The sequence below is a fragment of the Nymphalis io genome, chromosome 26 (genome assembly GCF_905147045.1).
Source record: "Nymphalis io chromosome 26, ilAglIoxx1.1, whole genome shotgun sequence".
Classification (NCBI taxonomy): Eukaryota; Metazoa; Arthropoda; class Insecta; order Lepidoptera; family Nymphalidae; genus Nymphalis; species Nymphalis io.
In genome coordinates this window covers 2,305,232-2,332,182 of record NC_065913.1, presented here as the reverse complement: position 1 = coordinate 2,332,182, position 26,951 = coordinate 2,305,232, and the positions used below count along the sequence as shown (strand labels likewise).

The 26,951-nt window shown below is 34.8% G+C and overlaps 1 protein-coding gene across 11 annotated transcripts in view; it reads left to right on the top strand.

Annotated features, from left to right (window-relative positions):
- The window catches only part of LOC126778448 (uncharacterized), a 76,438-nt gene that overhangs the window by 16,795 nt on the left and 32,692 nt on the right, over positions 1–26,951 (top strand). For 9 of the 11 annotated variants that reach the window (XR_007670142.1, XR_007670143.1, XM_050501994.1 and 6 more), the window contains exon 2: positions 6,663–7,562. Coding sequence is in view for 9 of the 11 variants with exons in the window: in XM_050501994.1 (XP_050357951.1) it covers positions 6,939–7,562 (624 nt within the window). In the remaining 2 variants the exon portion in view is untranslated. Of the gene's footprint in view, positions 1–6,660; positions 7,563–26,951 lie in introns of all 11 variants that reach the window. The other 2 variants (XM_050501990.1, XM_050501991.1) reach the window with 1 other exon arrangement.

Below are 26,951 nucleotides of genomic sequence, written 5' to 3'. Positions count from 1 at the left end.
TTAGTCGATGGACGAGTACGTGGCCCACCTGATGGTATGTGGTCACCAACGCCCATAGACATTGGCATTGTAAGAAATGTTAACCATCGCCTACACCGCGAATGTGCTACCAACCTTGGGATATAAGATGTTATGTCTCTTGTGCCTGTAATTACACTGGCTCACTCACCCTTAAAACTGAAACACAACAATAACAAGTACTGCTGTTTTGCGGTAGAATATCTGATGAGTGGGTGGTATATAATAATGTACATATTATATATATATATATATATATATATATATATATATATATAAGATTGTTGAAAGTGTGAGGTCATCACCGCTTTTGTTAGTCTTTATAACCACTATTTTTATTTCTATTTTAGTTATAGAATATATTAATAAAAATGACTATATACATGGCTTAAAAATCCTTAATTAATTATATTTAATACACATTTAATTCAAGAAAAAAAAACTAAAACATATTGCTTAATATAAAAATCAAGGCCCATAAACATTAATTATGTTTTTTTTTAATCAACACAAAGTTTAAAGTTCACGTGTTAAAGCAATACGGTCCTTATGGCAATAATAATAAAAGCTCTTTAAATTTAAAATGATAACTAACAAGGTCAGTGCTTATTACGTGTGATGTTAATCATAGCGATTAAGTATAAAGTTTTTTTTTTAATTAAGAATCTTTGTAAACCGTAAAAAATATTTATATTATAAGTAAAGTAACAGTAAACTCATGCCACGCTGCTCAAATGTGGATTGTTGGTTAGATATATATTTTATATAAATTAGGCGGACGGACGGCATATGGCAATATTAACCGTTCCTTACATCGCCAATGCGCCACCATGGAAATGTTTAAACCATGGGATATGTTTAAACATAAACACTACAATACGAAGTATTGCCTCAATCGAGTTATGACAGAGGGGCCAACGGCTTTCCAAGGCACAAAAATATAAACACCAGCATCTAAATTCCAATCAACTGAATTTCTAGATAGAAAAACTTGCTTCTAGGTTTGACCTGGTTTGAATCCAGGACCCTTAAGGTAGCCACTTAATAGAATTAATTACTTTCTCCACCACGCTCCGCTCTGAAAAATGTGTCACGACGAAGAAGAGGAAGACTCAACAAAACGCGGTGTTAAATATTTAAGAAATACACTATCATTCCAAGTCGTTAATTGTTTTAACAAAGTATAATTATGCGTACGACGGTATAATTTAATAATAAACTAATTTGCAAGTACTAGGTTAGGTACTGGTGTTGAGCTTCGCAAACCACATCCTCGTGATAAGAGCGTCCCCATCGTATTATATTACAACCTTGATAAGCTATTATCGTAATTCTAAGGTACCTAAATAATATTTGATTAATTAAAAAATCACATTATTAATTTATATTATATAAATGCAATAGTAACTCTCTTTTTGTTATGCTTTCACAGCTAAACCACTAAATCGATTTTGATGAAACTTAAAACGAAGAAAGCTTCATTTAAAATCCCTTATGATGGATATAGGCGATTTTTTTTTTAATTTATCCTTCGATGGAGTCAAATTGGATGTGAAGATTCACCAAAATGTATTCTTATTCTCATTTTTAATTTTATCTTAATATGTGATAATATTATTAATATTTCGATACATATATTCATTTATGAAAAACATTTCATTAATGTTCGGTCGGTTTTTACGTTTCTTAATGTCGTCTTGACCGAATTTCAAAGGCGGTTAATCTCAAAGAAGATATCAAGCTTTGCACGGTATATTATATTTCACAAGCGTTTTAGCAAATACAACACTACGGACTTCTACTGTTATAGTCGGAGAGGGGGGGCAGGTGTTAGATGCCCTATATCAGTGTAATTACAGGCACAAGGGACATAAAATCTTAGTTCCCAAGGTTGGTGGCGCATTGGCTATAAGCGATGGTTGACATTTCTTACAATGCCAATGTCTAAGGGCGTTTGGTGACCACTTACTATCAGGTGGCCCATATGCTCGTCCACCTTCCTATTCTATAAAAAAAAATCCTTTTCTATACCCCCGAGAACGTATAGGCAAAATTTCATGATGATCGGTTGAGTATTTAAGACATTAAAGCGTAACAAACAGCCGAACAAACTCGTTTCGCATTTATACTATTAGTAAGGATGATGTATTTTATTTATGAGATATTCATTATTTATTCAGCAATTATAATTATGCAAATCGAGTAGAATGTCGCAAATTCTATTTTTAAAACTCACTATCTTATTTGCCAGCAATAATCATCGTTGTAAGGAGTTTGTCTATAAGTCAACCTCCTTTATTAATATTTACTTAGTTATATTAAAGGTGTATGCGTAGATTGTATTCATAAGATGTTACTGCATCAGAAACGTATACAAAAGAAACCTGAGCGTGTCCGTGACATCTTCCATTGTTTGTTCGACACGAGAATTTATATTTTAAACGACAATATAAAGTTAATTTACCTAACGTTTCTAACATTTAAGAATGTATACACATACAGAAATGTATTTGATTGTACATAAAACGGCTTGAAACATAAAAATTAATTATCATTGTATGAATTTTACTTGGTAAGGCTGTGTGCAAGTCCGTCTGGGTGACACACATCAGTTATTCTACCGCCAAATAGCAATATTTAGTATTATTATGTACAGACATAAAGGCGTATATATATATCAATAGTTGCTATGTATTACATATACGTTATAGATCTAATACTGATTCATTATTGGGCCCGCGTTATACAGACAATATATGACCTCATTGTGAAACTCCAACCTTGAACTAAGTTCATAACGTCATTGTCTAAACACACGAACAAAATACCGTTCTAATATGTTATTTAATTAATATTTTGGTTTATTAATATTCGTCTTTTTTTTAAAAATGTTTATTAATTATTTTAATTTATACATGTACGTTTTTTGTTTTGTTTATTTAAGTATCCAATAATTTCGTATTATTTGTCACAGATATAAATATAATAAAACAATAAGAATAATTTATTTATTATCTGACATACACTCTACTCACGCAGCCATCACAGGCTACTCAAGTCTAATCGCAGATATTTCGATGAATCCATAGACATTTTCGTAATTTTTAATGATATTCCTAACAATACGGGATTAACAAGTAACAGCCTATAAATATTTCAATGAGCTTGCTCCACCTCGCTGCTCCAATGTTGGCTGTTTTTTTTTTCTAGTATCAGTTGGTTTATTAAAGCTAAGTGAAGCTCGTTCATTCTGGTATAGCTATAATCTATAGCTAGACAGTTCACTGTACCACCTCAGATATATATGGTACCACCTAAGTGACGTCACTAAAAGGTCAATTAATTCCATTAGGACAGATTATAAATAGCAACCAGTGTTAACCTACATTTCGCTTAAGTAATTAATTTAAAAAATGTTTTAAAATTAAAAATATTGTAAGCATTATATCGTCTGAATATATAATTTCAAATAGTATGGATGTGGTCCACGGTGCTGTAGCCTGATCGAAAGCCGGCTTGCTCTGGGGGCTGGAACTCGTCAAGTCGTCTGACGAGACGGTTCGTGAAGACTCTTGAGAACAGCTTATACACGTGACTCAGGAGGGAGATTGGTCTGTAGTTTTTCAAGAGGGTTTTATCACCTTTCTTGAAAAACAGTACCACCTCACTCCCGCTCCACGTTTCCGGGGTGTTGCCATGTTGGATGACGGAATTAAAGAGGCTTGCTAGCTCTTTCAGGACCGGAGTCCTGCCTGCCTTAAGCATCTCTGTTGTGATTCCGTCATCTCCCGGAGCTTTGTTTTTAAGCTGTTCTAGAGTCGGCCTAATCTCCCCTTGGTCAACGACCGGGAGCTCCTCGGAGTAATGGCGCGTAAGAGGTGGGCGCTGGTCATCAATACTGATTCCCACGGGTTTATCCGATCTTGAAGAGAACAACTGTCCATAAAACCTCTCTACTTCTCCGACAATCTCAGGCCTAGAGGTAACGACCCCACCATTTTCAGTTTTAAGTTTTGTCAGACGCGGCCTCCCAAACTTGCGAGCGAACACTTTCGATCCCCGATTTTGCTCGATCGCAGCTTTGATGGCACGGGTATTGAAGCGTCGGAGATCGCGTCGCGTCAGCGTTTTTATTGATTTAAGGCCTTATCTGACAAAAACGATGGTAGTTCTCGTCGTTTTCTCATGAGCTCGAGTTTCTCAGCAGAGCACTATATATATAGAGCAGAGCTTCGATTTGCCGACGATATCGTCATCATAGCAGAGTCGCTGGAACAACTCACCGAAATGCTGTGTAGCCTAGGCGAGTCTTCCCGGTGTGGCGGTCTCGGTATAAACTTGGACAAGACCAAGGTCATGTTCAATAGGCATGTCGTGCCGGGACCGATATACGTCGAGGGGAAACCTCTCGAAGTTGTTAGTGAATATACCTACCTAGGACAGATAATACAAGTCGGTAGGAACAACTTCGAGAAGGAAGCCGATCGAAGAATTCGCTTGGGATGGGCAGCATTTGGCAACCTTCGTCAAGTCCTCAAGTCATCTATACCGCAATGTTTGAAGACGAAAGTCTTCAACCAATGCGTCTTACCTGCCATGACATACGGTGCCGAAACGTAGACACTAACTGCGGGACTAGTACACAAATTCAAAGTCGCTCAGCGTGCTATGGAGCGAGCTATGCTCGGAGTATCTTTGAAGGATAAGATCAGAAATGAGATTATCCGGAAAAGAACCGGAGTCACCGACATAGCTTGCAAAATTAGCAGGCTGAAGTGGCAGTGGGCTGGACACGTATGTCGTAGGACTGATGGCCGTTGGAGCAGACGAGTCCTAGAGTGGAGACCGCGAATCGGCAAGCGCAGCGTAGGGCGCCCTCCAGCCAGGTGGACCGACGACCTTAAGAAGGTGGCGGGCACCAACTGGATGCGGAAGGCGGAGGACAGGGAGCTTTGGCGCACCTTGGGAAAGGCCTATGTTCAGCAGTGGACAACGATTGGCTGTTGATTTGATTTGATATAATTTCAATACTACTTTGTGCTTTGAAATGAATACTTGTTTTCATTCGATGTATGTCGTGTAAAATTGTTGTTATATTTTGTTGCAAGAAAGCGAAAAAAAGTAAGCCCTTACTTACTATTTTAAAAAGAATACGATTCGTATTGCATACGTCTTATTAGCCCGCATAGACAACAGTCGTCTTCATGCTTTTAATCAATGTTTTTTGTTAATGAGATTTATATAGAAACTTATACAGTTGCTTTTTATAAAAGGAAGTCTATCTTATTCCTTTATGGTTAAATAAATAGGCTTAAGTGTAAAACATATTATTAAAATACATTTCTTTATAAATAATGAATATTAAATACATATTTATGATCACAATCGGTTCACGATACGAGGTGACATCCTCTCTAAGAAGCGGAGTGGGTTTTCGTAGGAATGTTTGTCGGCCTTACTTATAAACGTTGGTTGGCGGGTGATTAATTAAACAATGATGGCTTCTTTCGAATGTCATGTCAATAATGACAGAAAGAGCGAAATAATTGTTCATGAATAAGGCCGTGTACTACAACTAATATTACTTCTATTTTAACTAATACTACTATTTCGGCATCGACAGCCAATCTTAAGAGCTTAGCCAACTGCGCAGGATTATAGCGTAAAAGTGTGTGCGTAACTAAAGATGCACTCTGTATTCCCTGACTCTCATATTCCAATGGGATGGCAATCCGGAACATGACCGGAAAGTGACTGGATCAACGGCTTTACGTGCTTTCAGAAACACGGGAGTGAACTGACTTCCAACTTCAGAATCAGGCAGGATCTAGGCTACTGAAAATTTTAATAGAAAAACTCATAAACTTTTTATCACACACTATATATAAGCAGGCATTATATATATGCCATTATAGGCTATTATATATATATATATATATACTTATTTTATATAAGTAACAGCCTGTTAATGTCCCACTGCTGGGCTAAGGCCTCCTCTCCCTTTTGAGGAGAAGGTTGTGGAGCTTATTCCACCACGCTGCTCCAATGCGGGTTGGTAGAATACACATGTGGCAGAATTTCAATGAAATTAGACACATGCAGGTTTCCTCACGATGTTTTCCTTCACCGATTATAATCACAAATTAAGCACATGAAAATACAGTGGTGCTTGCCCGGGTTTGAACCCACGATCATCGGATAAGATTCACGCGATCTAACCACTGGGCCATCTCGGCTTTTTTTTATTTTATGTATGTATATAAATTTATATATTATTATATATATTGTATATACCATATCAAATTTTAAATTATGAAAATTTATTTTGATTACGATTTGCGTAAAGTTTTTAATGACCGTCTTCGTCGCGAGACGAGTAACTATGCTAAATATCAAGTTCATATAGTTTCGGAGATCTCGCGATGAGTCAGTCAGATAATGGTATATCGCTTATGAAAATATTATAATATTGTACCATTTATATTTGGGATATCATTCAATGATAGGTAAATAAATGAGGAATAAAATAGCTTATGTACCAGATACCTTTTGTATATAAACATGACGTGACATAAAAATACCATAAAAGAAAAATATTTAATTTAATATTTGAATAATAAGCAATTTAATTACTTGTTTCAGAGATTCGATAACCAGATGCTGTGATAACTCAAGACCCGAAGCGCAAGAGACATTTAAAACCACGATTATACGAACGATCGAATACAAAATTAAAGCCTTAACTTAGAAATGTGTTCATTAAAACGTTATTCGCTGCCTTTGATTGATAATTTGTAAATATTGTGATAAGCATTACACTATTCGATATGCAATTTTGAACGCGCTCGTAAGAAAGGGATAGCGCGGGAAAAAGACAGAGAGCTGCGTCCAAAAATAGTCCGTTCAGAAATAGTGAAAAAATGTCGGGCTCATCGTCAGTAGAGAAGGGTGAGGCGGCGGGAGCCCACGCCGCATGGTGGACAACACCATGGAAAACTATGGCTGACCTAGCCGAAGCGGTTGATGACCTCATATGTAGTTTCGACTATATGGACACAGCCATGGACAATCTAGTGATGCTTATATTCATATGGATACTATTCTCCATCGTCATCCTCGGGATTGCGAAATGGGCTTACGGGAGGTTCAGCGCGAAGAGCGTAGAGGATAAGACCGACAAGCCGAAGCCGAGCGAAGAAACGAAGAAGACAGCGAACGAAATAATCACAAGCGCGGACAGCGTGCTGGTCACCAGTGCGAAGGTCAAAAGCGGTGCGTTCAAACCCACGAAGCCGACGAGTTTCGTGCCCGCGACGCCGCCGAATAAAAAAAGACTGGGACGTATGTCACCCGGACCTGAGCAGCTGACATTAAAGAAACACCAAAGCGTAATTGTGCCCACCTGCACCGGTGCGGATGCTGCGAGCGTACAGTGGGTTAACGAATTATTGACGTGGTTATATAATGATCTTGTTATTGTGAATGAACTTGTGCAGCAATGGATTGTGTCCATGAATGATTTCTCCAAGAAGTCCGTCGAGGAGGTGAGCTTTTTTAACCTATATACTTTTAAGAAACGAATATATCGTATATTCTCGTGTTGTTTTGGCTTTGAAATAAGCAAGTTTATAATTTCCCGTTAGTTTATTACTTTGCATCAGTTCGATCTGTCAGGCGATTTTTAACTTTAATTAATTGCAATAAAGGTCTATTTCAATTTCGTAAGATGATCGATAAGACATCTGAATTAATGGACTAAAAAAACTAGTTCAAGAACGATTTGGTCATAGAGGACGTAATAATGATCGGAAATAAACACATGGTATTATTATAACAATTGTATTAAGACATAAACCTCTTTGGTTCAATTTAAAAAATAATGCTATTTGATCCGCCAATCACCCCGATCAACGTTTGACATTCGTATTTTAAAAACTTGGACAGCATTTGAGCTATTTTGGCATCTTTGTCATCTGCTGTTTTTGGTTTTATCATTTGGGACAGGGTTGCTGAACTTTTTGGCGAGCTTATCGCTTTTATTATTTATCGTTTTATCATTCTGCGGCAAATGATTTGGTATAAGTTGAATAGTAAAACTATCAAAGGTTGGTTTAATACATGTTCTGAAACAGTGAGATTCTGGTAGCCTAAGAAGCCGAGCAGTAACTATGAATCCCGACCAATCTGGTATACCATATGAACTGTCTAATATCTATATAATGTATATAGCAGGTTGCAGCTTGTTATTAAAATGAATACTAGTTTTCGTCCGCGGGAACAACGCCCGCATGCGGGAAGGGGTGATTTTGTTCAGCACCCCATGTCGATTCTTGTACCCTTGACAACGTGCATGTAAAACTTAATGATCGATGGAGAAGTTAAGACGTGTAAGCATCACAAATAATCAATCACATCTTGCCATTTATAATATTGGATAGCATTGTACGAAATCATATACTCAAACATATCAGGTTAAAAATTTAATTTTAATCTACAAAATAAATAAAAATATATATTTGTTATATGTTTAATTTAATGTATGGAAAATTTAAATAAAATTATATATACGAATCTGTTTGGCAGATGTAGCGCTTGCCCGTTTAAATTCACAATCTTCGTTCAAGATTAACGTATTGGTAGTAATGCTTGATAAGTCTATCTGGGTTAGTAACACTCACTCATCAGATATTCTACCGCCAAACAACAACATGTGTAACTAGAGGCACAAGGGATGTAACATCTTAGTTTCCTAGGTTGGTGGCGTGGACTATGTACGGAATGGTCAATATTTCGAACATTGCCAATGTCTATGGGCATCGGTGACCACTTACCAACAGGTGGTTTATTTGTCCGTCAACCTAATAAAATAAAATGAACAACTAACGTCCTTTCTATTATAGTTAATATAAACCCTTTAAAAAGGGATAAAAAACGAAGTGATTCGCGATTAATATCCTATAGAGCACCACGCCGTTTCACGTAGAGTTAAATTGTATATTTACTAAACTAATAATGATAAAACTTTAAATTTAACTAAGCAACTAAGAAACGATTTATCTGTTTGTCTGAAAAAATTTACTACCTTACTAAACATTGTGCTATTGAAATTACTTCTGATAATTACTTAAATACTTTAAAAGCTGTTAAGTTAAATGTAAATAACATATACTTAAATGTGATTAAGACATACGTTTAAGATAAATAAATACTTGAACACAATGTTGTGTGCACGTGTAGTGTTTTAAACAATATAACAAGTATATTGCGTTATGTAATAAATATAAAAGTTATTGAGAATTGCAGAAACTCTGTAGAAATTATCTCTGACAGCAAGATTAAGTCAATTGACAGATCATTATCCCAATAATTCCGTCTTCAAGATCATACTCTCAACTTGTATACAAAACAATTGAATATATATGTATATATATATAATTCAAAACTAACTCAATGTCTGACATATCAATGCACAACCCAAACTACTGGGACTAGCGCCATGAAAATTTACTACTTTTACATAGGCTAGCACTGAGGGAGGTTTTTGAAAATGTAAACCCTGAGTGATAAAATGGATTATTTATTTTGTTATTTAAGTTAAAGATGATTTTTTTTTGTTTTTCGTCAATTAGGAAATTTTTTATTTGAATGTTACGTTAGCCTATGATTGGTATATATTTGGTTACAATATTTTTTATTCTTTGTTGTCTTCCTAATTAATGAAGTAAAAATAAGTTTGTATGACAATCCTTCATTATTGAAGGAAGAGCTCTTGAAATTGGTTTCTAAAGAAAACAACTATACTAATATGATAAAGATGGAGAGGTTGTTTGTTTGTAACTTAATGTCAGGATTGTATCCAAAAATATATTTTGCGTTAGATATTCCTTTTATTGAGAAAGCTCATTAAATATGTAACATAAAGCTTCGATTTACGGGGTAAATCGAATAAATATATAAGATAAAGTAAGGTTTATGCGAGAGAAATCGCGCAAACAACGCGAACTGACTGTCTATTTTTCGCCTTGAGAATCGAAGTTGCGCTCCAATGGGAAAATGCTTACATTTCTGCCACAATTTGTACTGTATCTACAATTTATCTAATTTATTTATTTATTTATCTAATTTTGATTTGTACATACCATAGTCCTCGATCTAATTAAATATAATGTAAGTCAAATACTTTGAAAAAATTCTTTTCATTATTTTTCTCAAAAACTCATTATTTTGTTTTTCAATATAGAAGCATTACATTTTCCAATAGTATAGTATAATTAAAACTACCAACGTTTTGGAAAATAAATTATCTTGACTCGAGAAAAACCGTAAAGAAACGACGATTTTTTTTTTGAGACAAATAAAAAAAAATGCTTAGGTATTTTTAATAATAAATAGCCAGGGAGACCGCTTTCATTCGTAAGATGTGCTATGAACTGAATTGGTCCAGTGGAACGCGGGAATCCTAACCGATGATCGTGGGTTCAAACCCGGGCAAGCACCACTGAATTTTCATGTGCTTAATTTGCGATTATAATTCATCTCGTGCTTTACGGTGAAGGAAAACATCGTGAGGAAACCTGCATGTGTCTAATTTCACTGAAATTCTGCCACTTGTGTATTCCACCAACCCGCATTGGAGCAGCGTGGTGGAATAAGCTCCAAACCTTCTCCTCAAAAAGAGGAGAGGAGGCCTTTAGCCCAGCAGTGGGACATTCACAGGCTGTTACGGCTATGAACTCACTAATTGCAAGGTAAACATTTAATTACATTAGTCATTAGAACCTACATACATCGATGAAGTAGGTAAACAAATTGTTTCAAAACAAGATAATTACGATATTGATATTGACGTATTTGCATTTAAGGAATGAACGTACATCGTTACGTTACGTGTTGTAGAGTTTTGTGCAAGCTCGTCAGGGTAGATACCACCCGCTCATCAGATATTCTACAAAACAGCAGTACTTGGTATCTCCGTGTTGCGGTTTGAACGCTGAGTGAGGCAGTGTAATTACGGGCACATGGGACATAACATCTTAGTTTCCAAGGTTGGTGGCACATTGGCGATGTAAGCGATGGTTAACATTTCTTACATTGCCAATGTCTATGGAATTTGGTGACCACTTACCATCAGGTGGCCCATATGCTCGTCCGCCTACCTATATTATCATGAAATTTTGCATACACGTTGTTGGTCGTACGGAAAAGTACAAAGACCTAACAGCTGCCCTTTCACACTCACGCTGGCGATGCCGCGGGCGGAATCTAGTCGTCTATCAATCATATTAATAAAATCGATTAAATAAACATTACATAACATAGCTTAGCTTAGCTTATTAACCTTCATCGTAATACGGATATATACACTTCAATGTTCTAATATATTATATATAGTATACTCATTTTGGGCTTATGTATGTACAACTTTTTTGAGAAATAAAAAAAAATATTGAGATAAGTTATAGACTGTATATATGAATACATGATTTTTTTATATATGAATTGATGAAAATTATTGGTGGTAGATAATTTATCCTTTCAAATTATTTATATATAATTGTACGGATTATTTTAACATTTTGAAAAATGAGTGAGCCAGTGTAATTTAGATACTCAAGGAACATTACATCTGAAATGTTATAGTTAGCAGTGCATTGAGTGTATTAGAAATGATTACTATGTTTCTTAAAGAGTTATTGTCTATGGGCAATAGTGATTTTGACTTGGCTAACTAGTGTCTTTTTCAATAAATTGCCACCAAAATAGATATTGTCTATGGGTTCCTTAAAAAAAACTATTTTTTGATACATTCTAAATTAATTTAAAATTTAATTATAAAACCACTATTTGCTGGTCTGCCTTATGATTATGTATATCAGGGTACCAGGGACTCATAACACTTAAAACGATAACAAATAATTGATTTGTCACCCATGTAAAGTCATTCCATGATTCACTGCCTGAAATACCAGGCAAACATATAATTTTAAGTTTTATTATTTCGTACCCAATCAGAGCTGAGTTAAATGTGTTTAGCCGTAGCTATTTCAAGTGTAGCCTGCTTTAAGCGATCGTATAACTTATCAGTCACGCTCCGTTGCAGTCTTTTGCGCTTTGAACATTTCTATGAATATGAGGTGAGGTGGCTCTGTAAACTCTCTCGCACGACTATTTATTTTTATCTGTGAACGTGTGTGATATTCATTTGACAGCCTATTTTTTTTTTAAATTAAGAACAGTCTTACACCTATAGTCTGTTGTAATCAACGAATATTTACATATAACATGCGATTTGCTAGTAGCCCTAATATCTTATACACTACATGGACCGATTTTAATGCTTTTTTTCTGTTTGAAACCTGATGTGATCGAGATGGTTCTTAGCTAAGCATTATGAATATCTATTCAGGCTTTTAAAGATCATCAGTTCATCAAACGTTTGATTGATTTAAAATAGCGATCTCTGATGGGACGAGGCTGTCGAATCCATAATGAATACCATAGATTATTCAAGAACACAATGACATGTCAAGTCAATGTCAAATTTGTTTATTTGTCCAATACATCTTTAATACTTGCATTTCCTTACATATAGACTAGTATATAATGTAATACATTGAACTACAATATATAATATATTTATGAATATAAATTCATAGATTCCTTAAAATTACCAATATCGAGCAACGAAATGTATATACGTTGTCTGTATTATTACGCGGTTCAAAAGATCTCTCCATGATTAAAAACCTTCAGCTTATATTAAAGCATGTTTACGCTTTGCTATAGATTACACGCCCAGTGTAACGTCCAAGGTTCCATCATAAAGCAAAACGTCAAAAGCGCTATGGCTTACGAGCCGCCTAGCGATATAAAAGTCACAGATTCGAACCCTATTTGCTATTATCGTTCCACTCCTAAGACAAGCTGTGTGCTTAATTGGAGGGGTAAATAAGAATATGTCGTTCAAAACTGGCAATGCTATTATTCTAAAATAATCATAGTATTTGAATGGAACAGTTTTTACGACTAAATCTTTATACGGGTCATACAACAGCTGCATGTTATTTTACGTTTGGCACAATAAATTAAGAGGTTATTAAAAAAACTGAAATTATTGTATTGTATGCAAAATTTTACAATGATTGGTAAAATAGTTAAGACAACAAAAAAATTTACAAATAACTCACTTACGCATTTATAATATTAATGAGGGAATTATATATATTTTTGTTAATTGATTAAACCCTTGGATGACAGATAATTAATATAATATGAAAAAAATTGTAAATATTACAGTCATAAAAAAAACTATATTTTTGTTGAGTCGTTCCGGTGTAATAACAAATTGTAGTGTTATGTAAGGTTGATTAGTATCAATTGACAGTTCGAAAGTCCATTTTAATAGCTATAGAATGGTTATCGATAGATTCATACTTGACGGGCTGGTTGGCGTGGTTGGTAGATACGTGTTTTTCACGCCGAAGGTTGTGGGTTCGATTCCCACCCAGGACAGACATTTGTGTGCATGTCTGTTAGTCCTGAGTCTGGGTGTAATTATCTATATAAGTATGTATTTACAAACAAAAAGTACTATATGTAGTATATCAGTTGTCTGGTTTCCACAGTACAAGCTCTGCTTGGGATCAGATGGCCGTGTGTGAATAAAGTCCCAGGATATTTTTATATTATTAATTATATTATTTACATTGGTAGGTGTGTTTTAGCATATATATATATATATATATATATTCACGGACATTCGCCAGAGAACTAAAGTCACTGACATCGCGCGTAGAATTAGCAAGTTGAAGTGGAAGTGAGCTGGACATGTCTCCAGGCGCAATGATGGCCGATGGAGCCGACACGTGTTAGAGTGGAGACCACCAGGCAAACGTAGTGTAGGACACTCTGCGGCAAGGTGGACCGACAATTTGAAAAAAATGTCTGGTTCGGGATGGATGCGGGCTGCCCAAGATAAGATCGGGGTGGTTGGTGTTCTATTGGGGAGGCTTTCGTCCAGCAGTGGACGATAAGCTGAGACATCCAGTATCATAGTAATATAAACGCGAAAGTATGTTAGGATGAATATTTGTTACTCAAAAACTGCTGAACGGATTTTGATGAAATTTTCAATATAGATAGCAAATACCCTGACTTACCAACCGGGCTACCTAACATCGCCCCTCACACGTCGGCTCAGATTTAGAATTCATAATTGGCTGACATGACCAATACCCGCTATTACTATTCATAAGCAATATTTAGTTTTCAATTTTCCATCATTACGCATAAATGGTTAGAAGTTAAAAACATCTAAATCTTAAAGAAAGAGTGCGGGTTCAAAGCCAGGCAAACACCATTGAATATTCATGTGCTTAATATGAGTTTATAAAACATCTCGTGCTTGGCGTTCAAAGAAAACACGCTAGGAAACTTGCATGTGTTGGAATCAAATCTGCCACATATGTATCTACCAATCCGTATTGGAGCAGCGTGGTGGAATAACCTCCTGACCAGCTCCTTAAACGGAAAAGATGCCTCAGCCCAGCATAATTACAGGCTGGATAATTGCGTTGGATAATTACAGGTTGTTTGTTTTTTACTTTTTTACACATAAATTTATCGTTCAAAAGGTTTTATCAAAGTGTTGCCTTTTAAATATACTCTGATATAGTTTCTTATATTTAGGAAATTAAAATACAATTTATCTTACACAGTAAATAAACAAATCAATTCAGTACAGCAATCGCGACAATAATCAATTCTGGCAACATTACAAAATGCCAATCACGTAACCATATTCATGTTACATTGACACGCAATCTATTTTGAATCTTAACTTTTTCAACATAGAGATTAATCTTCATGTAACCAATCATGTTTAGAGTCATATGGTATATTAATAGTTATGTATTTAAATATTTCGAGTGTAATTAGAATTAAATGAGTCAGACAGAATGTTATCACTAGGCTAAATGGTAAAAAATAGTTTTTATCAATAATGTATTTTTAGGTCTATTTGTATCTTATCTAACTGTTGCCCGTCAACTTTGACGAAATTAAAAAAAAAGATTTTTTTATAAGACATTAATACCAAAAGTTATGTTATATTCTATGACATAAATAGATTTCAATATTGAGTTTAGAATTCGACCAATCATAAGCGTGATAAAGTAGCTGTCAATCGCAGCGCCAACTCGCTAGATTGTAAAATCTAGATTTACATTGAAAATAGAGAGCCGTTCTTATCTTAGCCGGGAAACATTTACTTAATATTATTAATATTTTTATTGTAGTGCTATACTGTTAGAACTCACTTCGTTTCTCACTCGTGAAACGTTGAAAATCGACTTTTTGCGACGCGATTTTGATGCGTTTAATAATAATAATATCCTGGGACATTTTTCACACACGGCCATCTGATCCCAAATTAAACATGTACAGAGCTTGTACTATAGAAACCAGACAACTGATGTACTAAATATACAATTTTTCTTTTATAAATACATACTTATATAGATAATTGCACCCAGACTCAGGACAAACAGACATTTTCATGCACACAAATATATGTCCTGGGTGGGAATCGAACCCACAACCTTCGGCGTGATAGGCAACAAGGAACAATACAATACAATAATCCACCAAACACGCCAAGCTCGTCGTCGTCGCATAAATATTATAATTATTAAAGTCAATGTCGCATATCACTTTCTGACTTTTATCGATAGTGTCATGTTTTGAATTTAGTTTTTTCTTATCGAATAGCTCTCCTGGTTGTTGCGCTAAGTTTAAACTGGCTAGTGATAGACTGATAGCTACAAGACCAATTGGCAGCTGTACGTTTCATTATTTTTCCTGTCGTTCAATGTCAGTCTATAGTGAAAAACATCCACAGTCTGGGCAGCCAAGAAACGAATAATATCGTCATGTAGATCCCAAATAACTGAATTTTAAAAATGGAGCATTAATCGCCTATTAATACAATAAGGCCAAAAAAAATTGAATAAAATATAAGTTCATATGTTTCTATTTCTAAAAACTTTTTTGTTATCTACATAACATATTATGTAAATTATTTCCAAATTACTCGGTATTTCTGTTAGACAACAAAATCAAAATGCTATTCTAGTTTACAACCTAGTGTTACTGATCGGGTCATCACTTTAAACCGCCATTCATCGCTCTTCATCGTTCATGTGTCATTTCTGTTACTAGCCGTTCATCCAACTTCATAAATGTGTCAACACATCGTCACTTTCAGTATGACATACAAAGTCCGTATACAATTTGCCGAGATGACCCAGTGGTAAGAACAGGTGAATCTTAACCGATGATCGTGGGTTCATGTGCTTAATTTGTGATTATAATTCATCTCGTGCTTTACAGTGAAGGAAAATATCGTGAGGAAACCTGCATGTGTCTAATTTCACTGAAATTCTGCCTCGTGTATGCAGCGCCAGTGGAGCAGCGTGGTGGAATAAGCTCCAAACCGTCTCCTCAAAAAAAAAGGGAGAGGAGGCGTTGGCCTGTGAATGTCCCACTGCTGGGCTAGCAGTGGGACATTCACAGGCTGTTACGGGGGCTTACGGTATACAATTTAACAATTGAATCTTTAAAATTTTAGAAATGATTGAATTTAAAAAACTTCTCATATAGACACAATATCTGACGTAATCCAATTGTAAAAGATTCACGAATTAATATCTGTGACCGTATTTTGATTAATTGGTTAATTAATAATTAAGACTAGACGTTTGACCGTGAAACACTAAGAATGACTCTAAGATTCTATGATTCATGACGTCATTAATACATTCATTTGTTACACGATCTCCGATCGGTATACCGACCCCAATAGTCCCATTTAAATTGGATGCATCATTTACACTCGACAGTGTTAATTAAAAATGGAAATCCCAGGATACAAACATCCTGGTCAGTTATAACACTATAGGGCCCTATCTCATTACGAACATGGCACCGGTCGCGCCACTGTGAGCTACCAAGCGAGAAACACCAAAACAAACACCAGGATTGTCAGTTTGACGAGCCGGTTGGCGTGTTTGGTAGATACTTGCCTTTCACGCCGAAGGTTGTGGGTTCGATTCCCACCTAGGACAGACATTTGTGTGCATGAACATATCTGTTTGTCCTTGGTCTGGGTGTAATTATCTATATAAGTATGTATTTATAAAAGAAAAGTAGTATATGTAGTAAATCAGTTGTCTGATTTCCATAGCACAAGCTTTGTACAAGCTTAATTTGGGATCAGATGGCCGTGTGTGAAAAATGTCCCAGGATATTCTTATTCTCTAGTTTTAAAATAGACGTCGAAGAGGTAAAAGTTCTTTTTTTACGTACGACGCAAAACAAATTTAAATAAATATAAAATATAATGTAATAATCCTTGGTAGCGAAACTGGTGATGATGTGATTGAGATTCCAAATATCACGGTGTTTTAATGAGATAGGGCCCTTAATCGTCACTGTATTTATTGCAAAATGTTTTTGTTAAATTTTACTTTATTTAACTTATATGTAACAGCCTGTGAATGTCCCACTGATGGGCTAAGGCCTCCTCTCCTTTTTTGAGGAGAAGCTTTGGAGCTTGTTTCACCTTCTTCTCGGTCGTTTGCTTCATTGCCGAAGGTCGTGTCTACTCTGATCTAGGGTCACGTTCTCTGTGAATTTTCTTCAGTCCGTCCTGCACTTGGAAACCAGTGAGGTTGGTAACTTGGTCCGATCACCGTGTGGGGCAGCGGCCACTTGGTCGTTACCCTCTACTTTGCCAAGCACCATCAGCTTGTCTATTTGTTCCACCACACTGCTCCAATTCCGGTTGGTGATATACACATGTGGTCGAATTTCAGTGAAATTAGACACATGCAGGTTTCCTCACGATGTTTTCCTTCACCGTCAAGCACGAGATGAATGCTAAACACAAATTAAGCACACAAAAGTTCAGTGGTGCTTGCCTGAGCTTGAACCCACAGTCATCGGTTCACACGTTCTAACCACTAGGCCATCTCGACTTTTTTATTTAACTTACACAATTATACCACTTCGTTACCGTCTTTGATTAGTATTGGAAAAGCTTAATATTAAAATTCCTGTAGTTTATAATCCTTGAGGTAAATCATATGAGATAATCAATGCAAATTACTGTTTGATAATGATTTTGTTAAAACGAAGTCGTAACTGTAAGTATATATACATATTAGCACGTTACATGTTTTTTAGTTTTTTTTTGTAATTATAATTGTTTATTCCACAGACAGATTTTGTATTAAGCGTTTGTAGCGATTAAAAAATTACAATAATTAAATAACTTATCTAATAGTCAAGTTATCGGTGGACTTATACATTAACGTTAATTACATATTAGATTAAATTCTAGAAACATAAAACTACAACTATATAATATGTATTATTATTTCTATTATATATTGAGCGGCTGTGGATACTACAGCAAACTAAGCAAGCAGGCTTGCGATGTATTCGTCCCTTAACTTAGGTTCCTTAGATTTAGGAAAGCTCCTCTTTTCTCTTTAGACCTTTTTATTGCCATTTTTAATATCATAATTCCTTATCTCGCTCGATGAAGCATTTTTTTTTATAAAACAGGTAGACGAGCATATGGTATACCTAATGGTAAGTGATAGCCAACGCCCAAAGCCATTGGCATTGTAAGAAATGTTAACCGTCGCTTACGTCGCCAATGCGCCACCAACAAATAAGATGTTATGTCCCTTGTGTCTCTAATTACACTGGCTTACTAACCCTTCAAACCGGAACACAACAACACCAAGTACTGCTGCTTTGCGGTAGAATATTTGGTGAATGGGTGGTACCTATCCAAACGAGCTTGCACAAAGCTCTACCACCAGTAATACTAAAGTTTATTAATTGCTATTAACTGCTTTCATCCGATGAATCATTTATGTTAATGATATTTCGTTCGGATATTGTATCTATGCACGATTGTTAGCGATTTTTGGTTGATTTTCGGATTGAAATGAGGAGTCTACACGAGACGAGAATTACACTGGCTCACTCACCCTTCAAACCGGAACACATAAACACCAAGTACTACAGCTTTGTTGTAGAATATCTGATGAGTTGGTGGTAACTACCCAGACAAGCTTGCACAAAGCCCTACCACTAAGATAAACTCAACTCTTTGTCATAAAACCACACTTTCAACAAAATTTCGTATCAACACAAATCGGTTTTCAATATGTCACGAGAGAATTACGAAGTGATTTTTTACATAATAGTACCTTTGTTTTATTGTTATTATATTTCGCAAGTATATGTATAATATATATATGGTGACATTCATTAACTTGATTGAGTAACTCATCGTTGCAGTCACGTTTATTTAGTGGACGAAAAAGGCTGGGCGTGAAATTAAAATCATAAAGATTGGACCACCGCAGGTATTTAGGGCACCCCACACACGTAGCAGTTATTAAATTCCTTTACATAATGACTGCCTTGGTCTAGTGACTAGATATAAGACCGCAGATCCAGAGTTTCTGGTCTCAATCTCAAATTCGGTTTAATAAAAGTTATTTTTTTCTAACTGCTATGTAGAGACATTTAAAACAACATTTTTAAAGTGTAATAAATAATTACTTATTTACTTTTACGTTCGGTGAAAGATTCTTAATCCTTATTCATTCATCTACCGGTGGTAGAGCTTTTTACTGGTGGTAGAGCTTTATGCAAGCTCATCTGGGTAGGATCTCTTATCTGGATGAGGTCACTCATCAGATATTCTACCGCAAAACAGCAGTACTTGGTATTGTTGTGTTCCGGTTTGAACGGTGAGTGAGTCAGTGTAATTACAAGCACAAGGGACATAACATTTTAGTTACCAAGGTTGGTGGCGCATTGGTGATGTAAGCGATGGTCAACATTTCTTACATGCCAATGTCTATGGGCGTTGGTGACCACTTACTATCAGGTGGCCCATATGCTCGTCCGCCTTCCTATTCTATAAAAAAAAATCAACAAGTTCTTTCAAAAATGCTTACTAATACTGACTGTCATTATTTAATTTATATTTTTGATGTTTTCTTGTGTCTCGGAATGTCAGAGGGTATCTAGGATTTGAACCTAAGACCTTCTTTTCAGCCTCTAGACCAACGAGAGTGTAATATCATAGCAGAAGCCTTAATAGGTCAACAGTAAAATAGCGAGTTAATTGAATTTACAGGTAATTAACCTTGAACATGTTGACTTATATAATTTCTTGTAAGTTCGTATTATTTCTGTGAAGTTTATTTTTGAATTTATAATGCAAATAGCTACTAGTTGATATACTAGAGGTGCTGTTGAACTCCACATCCGTAAACTATTATATAATATTCAGTACATAATTCTATAAATAGAACTTTTTTTTCTTCTAAGCGACTGTGGAAAGCGTTGGGCGATTAGAATTTCAAATTCAAATTTATGTACGTTTTAAAATTAATCGTTTGTTTTGTGTATAAACTGGAGTTTCACTTTTGTTATTGTTAAATGACTTAATTTTATTTATTTATAATTTTTTTTACCAAATCAATCGAATCGTTTTGCAAATGACACATAGTACGATATTAATTCTATCCCAGTGTAATCTTTATATAATAATTCTTTTAAAAATATAAATTACTCACTTTCATTGTTTTATATTTAAGCCTATAGATGTAAATCAATATTCTCTAAATTCAAACACGAAACCTTGCATTTAGTACAGAAACAAACTAAATAATTTTAAAAAAAAACCTCAAGAAATCAAGGCACAATAAGAGTGGCCTTTGACGTTACTTTTTTATTTATTCCAATTAAAAATTTGCTTAGTATGTAGATAGCTTATCCCGTATCGACCTCGCTTGTCTACGATGATAGACCGCGATATTTATGTACCGGTACTAATATGCTCGAGTATTTCCGTCTGTTTTTGTTAAGGATGACCTCATGTGTGACGTTTTATGCAAATGGCGTGACATTTTTCTTAATAATCTTCTTTCATTTTATAAGAACTAGCCCGTCTAGTGGACAAGATTTGATTTCTATATTTAATGAATGGGAGAAAATATATTAACTTCCATGTTTTGAACTACATTTTTTTTTTCTTAATTCTAATTTCTTCCAGACACGAAAAACTATTGACAGACGGGAAAAATGTACTGAACTGTTAGTTTTAATGCTTCAATCACACTGTTTTGGATACAATCTAGTCGAATGTTGCGTTGAAAGCCATTTGCCAAACCAATGAATATACACATTTACCAATATAAATTTAGTTTCCGCCCGAAGTATTATCGGGGCGATTATATAGTGACGATGAATAGAATAAAGGTAGTTCTTTCCACGGGTCGTATAGCTTCATTATATTATAGAACCCGTTTGTTTCTATTAGTTACGTTGACGATACTGGCCTTTACAGCGTCAACGGGCAAGTGGGTAAATACTAAGCACTGTTTAGAAATTAGAAATTAAAGCTATCTTGGGCTCCTAATTACATCCATCCTGGAGGTATCTGCTATGAGATCGTACTTTGACTTAGGGTGCAGTCGGTGGGGTGGAGAGTGTTTTTGCTCCTAGCCCTACCAGTAACCATCAACCAACCAGTTTGCTACAACATTTTTTTTTTTTTTTATAGAATAGGCGGACGAGCATATGGGCCACCTGATGGTAAGTGGTCACCAAACGCCCTTAGACAATGGCATTATAAGAAATGTCAACCATCGCTTACATAGCCAATGCGCCACCAACCTTGGGAACTAAGATGTTATATCCCTTGTGCCTGTAATTACACTGGCTCACTCACCCTTTAAACCGGAACACAACAATAACAAGTACTGCTGTTTTGCGGTAGAATATCTGATGAGTGGATGGTACCTACCCAGACGAGCTTGCATAAAGCCCTACCATCAGTACCCTAGTAAATGCCTTGTATATTATTTACTTTACCTTCCAAAAAAAGACTTTAAGAAGACCGCATCCATGCGTAAGAGTCAAGATTGCGAGTCAGATTCCCTTTGAACACAGTCTACTGAGCACTTTACAATTATGTTAATTTAAACATTTTACGCCATCTTACATTAAACGAACAAATTTTAATTAACATAGAATATGAGCAGACGTGTTATCTTTTGTTAAATGTACATTTCATAAATAATTTAAATATATATTTATATGCTATCGTTAATTAATGTTACTTTTAACAGCCTATTTGAATATTTAAACCAATAGCTTTGTTACATTTCTTAACTTTTTTTATTATTAATACACTTTAATTTGTGTTATAATTCATCTCATTCTTGACGGTGAAGGAAATATCTTGAGGAAACCTGCATGTGCCAAATTTCACTAAAAGTCTACCACATGTGTATTTCACCAACCCGCCTTGGAGCAGCATGGTGGAAAAAGCTCCAAATATTCTCCCTAAAAAAAGAAAAGAAGAGGAGTCCTTAGCCCAGCAATGGGACATTCACAGGCTGTTACTGATACTTTATAAGCTTATTGTACACAACGTGATAAATGTTTTGTTGAACAGTTCTTATATTTTATTAAAGCTATTATACAAGTTCATGTAAATGACACTCGCAATGAGAAATGAAGCCTTGAACAACTGACTGTCTTATGGCTGTTAACCATCTCTTGTAGACAAACTAAACTGAGAGAGATATAAAAATATATATCATATTAAATCTTTAAAGAGTATGAAAAACAATTATATATAAAATTAAATGGAGGATACACTGGTGGGTATATTCGTCCATCGACAATAATATTGTAAATAAAGGTAATGTAATGTGTGTAATAAATTACATTGGCTTACTCCCCTTTGAAATCGGAACGCACCAATATAATGTATATGGTATCGTAATTAATAATAATTTTTAAACTGAACTCGAAATAAATGGTTATTACGTGTTTATTAAAAACAATCGCACCGTATGAGGTCCGCCTTAATGTCAAAACCGACCTCGCACGTCTGATGGACCGAGGTATTTATGTACCGGCTCTAATACACTCGATTATTTTAGTTCGTTGCGTCATGAGTGACGTCATCGTGACGTGTGGCCCAGAATTCGAAATAATTGATCATTGAAGTAAAAATGTCTGATTGAATCTGTTATCAAATAAATATAAATGGCTTACTTATATACTTTGCTGAGCGTGTGTTTAGTTCTAGTATCTTCTACTTACTTTACGTTTGTAATTTTATATATGTATATTTATCTCATTTTTTATCATATTGTCTAAGAGAGACGAAGATATCACGTGTGACGTTAGTAAACTGAAAAGTAGCTGCCTTTTATATATATCTCACTGCTGGGCTAAGGCATTTGTTCAAGTTGAGGATAAAGTTTTAATCCGACACCAGGATTCCTGACAATGCTTTCTTTCAAAACCGAGCACGAAATGAATTACAAACACTAATTAAACACTTGAATATTCAGTGATGTTCTGATTTGAACCTACAACTTCGGTTAGGATTCACGTGCTCTAGCCACTGTGCCATATCGGCATGCATACGTCTAAATGAAAACGTTGATCATAGATGTTGAACTCACAGTAATTATTGTAGTTAATAGCATAAGTTCAAAAGCTCGATTACTACTCTATTCTTAATTTGAACTTTCTAACTTGTTAATGTATTAATCTAGCTAAGTTAAAATGTTACTGGTGGTGGAGCTTTGTGCAAGCCCGTCTGGGTAGGTACCACCCATTCATCAGATATCAACCGCAAAACAGCAGTACTTGTTATTGTTGTTTTCCGATTTGAAGGGTGAGTGAGCCAGTGTTATCACAGGCACAAGGGACATAACATCTTAGTTCCCAAGGTTGTTGGCGCATTGGCGATGTAAGCGATTGTTAACATTTCTTACGATGCCAATGTCACAATGGCCGTTGGTGACCACTTACCATCAGGTGGCCCATATGCTCGTCCGCCAACCTATAATATAAAATAAATGTAATTAAGAATATGTGTCCAAACTTCAGTTATGAAAAAAAAATCACTGATTTATGAATATAATCGTATACATATGCTTCACAACGAAATATTTATTAATATTATCATTGTAATACTAATACAATATAATATTATACTAATGGTAAGCTATGTAGTCATTTTTTTAATATATAAAATAAAAAAAAAAATACGCATTACAAATTTATATAAAAAAAGAAAATCTAACACAATTAAATGTTTTTTAAGACAAATTAAATATTTATAAAACAAACTTAATTATATTAAAAACTATCATTTATCAACTTATGTGCGAACGAGTGATACCAATTTCTATGTAATCTTTTATGTATGTGTTACAGTTCAAATAATTTCCCTGGTCACAACTAATTTTGACTGAAAAATTAATTAGAAGCCCTGATAAATAAAAACACAGGTTAGGTTAATTCATAAACGTGACATTAGGGTGACATTTAGGGTATGTTAGTACAAGGACTATACGGTCTTGTTGGTACCACCGTTCAACCAAGGTTGGTGGCACGATGGCGATGTAAATTCCTTACTTTATATTAATTTAAGGTTAGGTTAATATTTCTTATGGGCAAAACGTTATGGTGACCACTTACTGGTTTTGCCACCTGATGGTAAGTGTTTTTTTTTAAATATTTATCGTAACTCTTTTTAACATGTATTATTATTATTAAATACTATAGTTTCATTGTCGTTTAACGATTATCGTCAGGTAGTTTCGATGAATACGTAGTTTTACTAAATTAACTAAATCGTGGCTATTAGTATTAAAAAATATGAAAAAAAAAACAAAATTAAACAAACATTAATATTGACGTTTTGGAACACTAGGTCCATAGTCGTCTGATACTAAAAAAAGTATAAAAGATCTCTAATAAACTAGCCCACACTTCTGGTGACCCAATCGCTTATTTAGCCCAAAGGCTGAGTCTAGCGGTGCAGAGAGGCAATAGTGGCAGCGTCTTGGGTACAATGCCACCGGACAATCTTTTAGATGGCGTGTTTTTGCTATAAATTTGGAATGTGTATTTTTTATTTGTTATTTTATATGTTATAAAAATGACTGTACATAGTTTTATTATAAAATAAATATTCTTAAATTAATATAAAATTATAATAATAATATTATAATGACGGTCAACAATAACAGTTTTTGGTCAGGATAAGTGACTGCTAAATAAATACTTAAAATTCGTCACGCGTCCATATAAAGAAAACCGCTCGCGTAATTGCATGCTGCGAGGACACTCAAATTCTGAAAACAATTACATTTTTATCCTCAATGATTAATTACATCTTCAAGTATTACGTTTGCAATTTAAAAGTGCACTTTGTTTCTAAAACCAAAGATAATTATGCTATTGTTCCATAATTAATAATTAAATTTAAAAAAAATGGTGTGTGTGCCAACGTGTGTCACGATCTTACGCACACATTAAAGCATTTACAATAACAAATCTTACGCTGACGTCATCTGACGTTCAAAATCTTACATTTACTCGTCTGACGCTCGAAATCTCAGTTAATTACCGTGTACCGTAAGATGATTATACATAAAAAAATGTACTTTCATACATTTTCAAATACTGGCAACATTTAATCATGTTATCTATAATAATATGTCGCATCATTGTCATTCGGACATAATAAGGCGTCCTGTAGGTATATTGTACACAGAAAGTCTTAGTGTTGAAAATGCCGTGCCTTGGAGAGCACGTAAACCGTTGGTCATGCGCGTGATTTTTTTCGGTTCGTCTCGGATTTGCCGTCCCATCGCATTATGAGAAGGAATATAGCGTGCTAAGATCGAAATTAGCTCGGAAAATTGTTAAACAGCATTAACAATAATTTATATAAATATTTTGTTTACATTGCAGACATATATAAATCAAAATGAAATATAGCTACTGAACAAATTACTGCGTGAATTTGCAACTCGAAAGCGAAAAATAAATCAGACCTCCAGTAAATATTGTGCATAATTTATAATAATTATAAATCTACTAGTTAGCGACCGCTGCTACAACCGCGTGTTAAAGTTCTTTCAACTTGCTTCATACAAAATTCTATCAAAATCGGTTCAGTTTTAGACGTGAAAGCGTAGTTACTTTCTTATAACATAAGAATAGATGAAATGCACGTTTGTCACATTAATGGTCTAAATTTAAATCCGGTTGAACTGCAAAGCGCAACTTGTCACATAATAATAACTACAAAACTTTATGTGTCCCGCGCGCGCGATACTAAAACGCGCTGTATCTTCCGGTATAAATTTTATGTATTCGCTTAGTAAATAATAATTTTTATATATTAGTTTCATTCATATAGGCATTACATAAAAATGCCCCCCTCATTTACTGGTGTAGATCCACAAAACTGTCGTCTGTCAGATTTACTAATATCTATCTCATTACGCATTCATAGAAAATGTCCTTTTCGATATAAGTATCAGATATCGTCCTTCTAATCTTAGGTCGGTTGGAGTTGTCCTAAGATTGCAAACGATGATACGTTTAAATTTGTTTTTTTTTTTTGTTGGGAGCTCAAGTTGCTTGAGAATAACTTATGGCGATTACGTATTTCGCTTTCGTCTAAATTATTCAATTCAGTAGCATCAAATTAGTGTTGCATGTCAATAGTCCACTATCGATAGACAATCGATTGTTTATCATGTTACAATGTAATTATGATAATTATAAATATTTATAATTTTATGTACATACGTCAACTAATATTTTCGATCGTAGTATATATGTACTGTACAACATTTAAATTGCGAAAAAAAGATGTAAGATAAGATAGAAATGTCTTAAGAAACGGGATGAACAAAATCGTTTTATTTATTCCTAAAAAAATGTGTTATAACTTTATAAGTTTAAAAAGTAACTTAGTTATGGAGTTTGTGAATTAAAAGCCTTGGTTTCTGCGG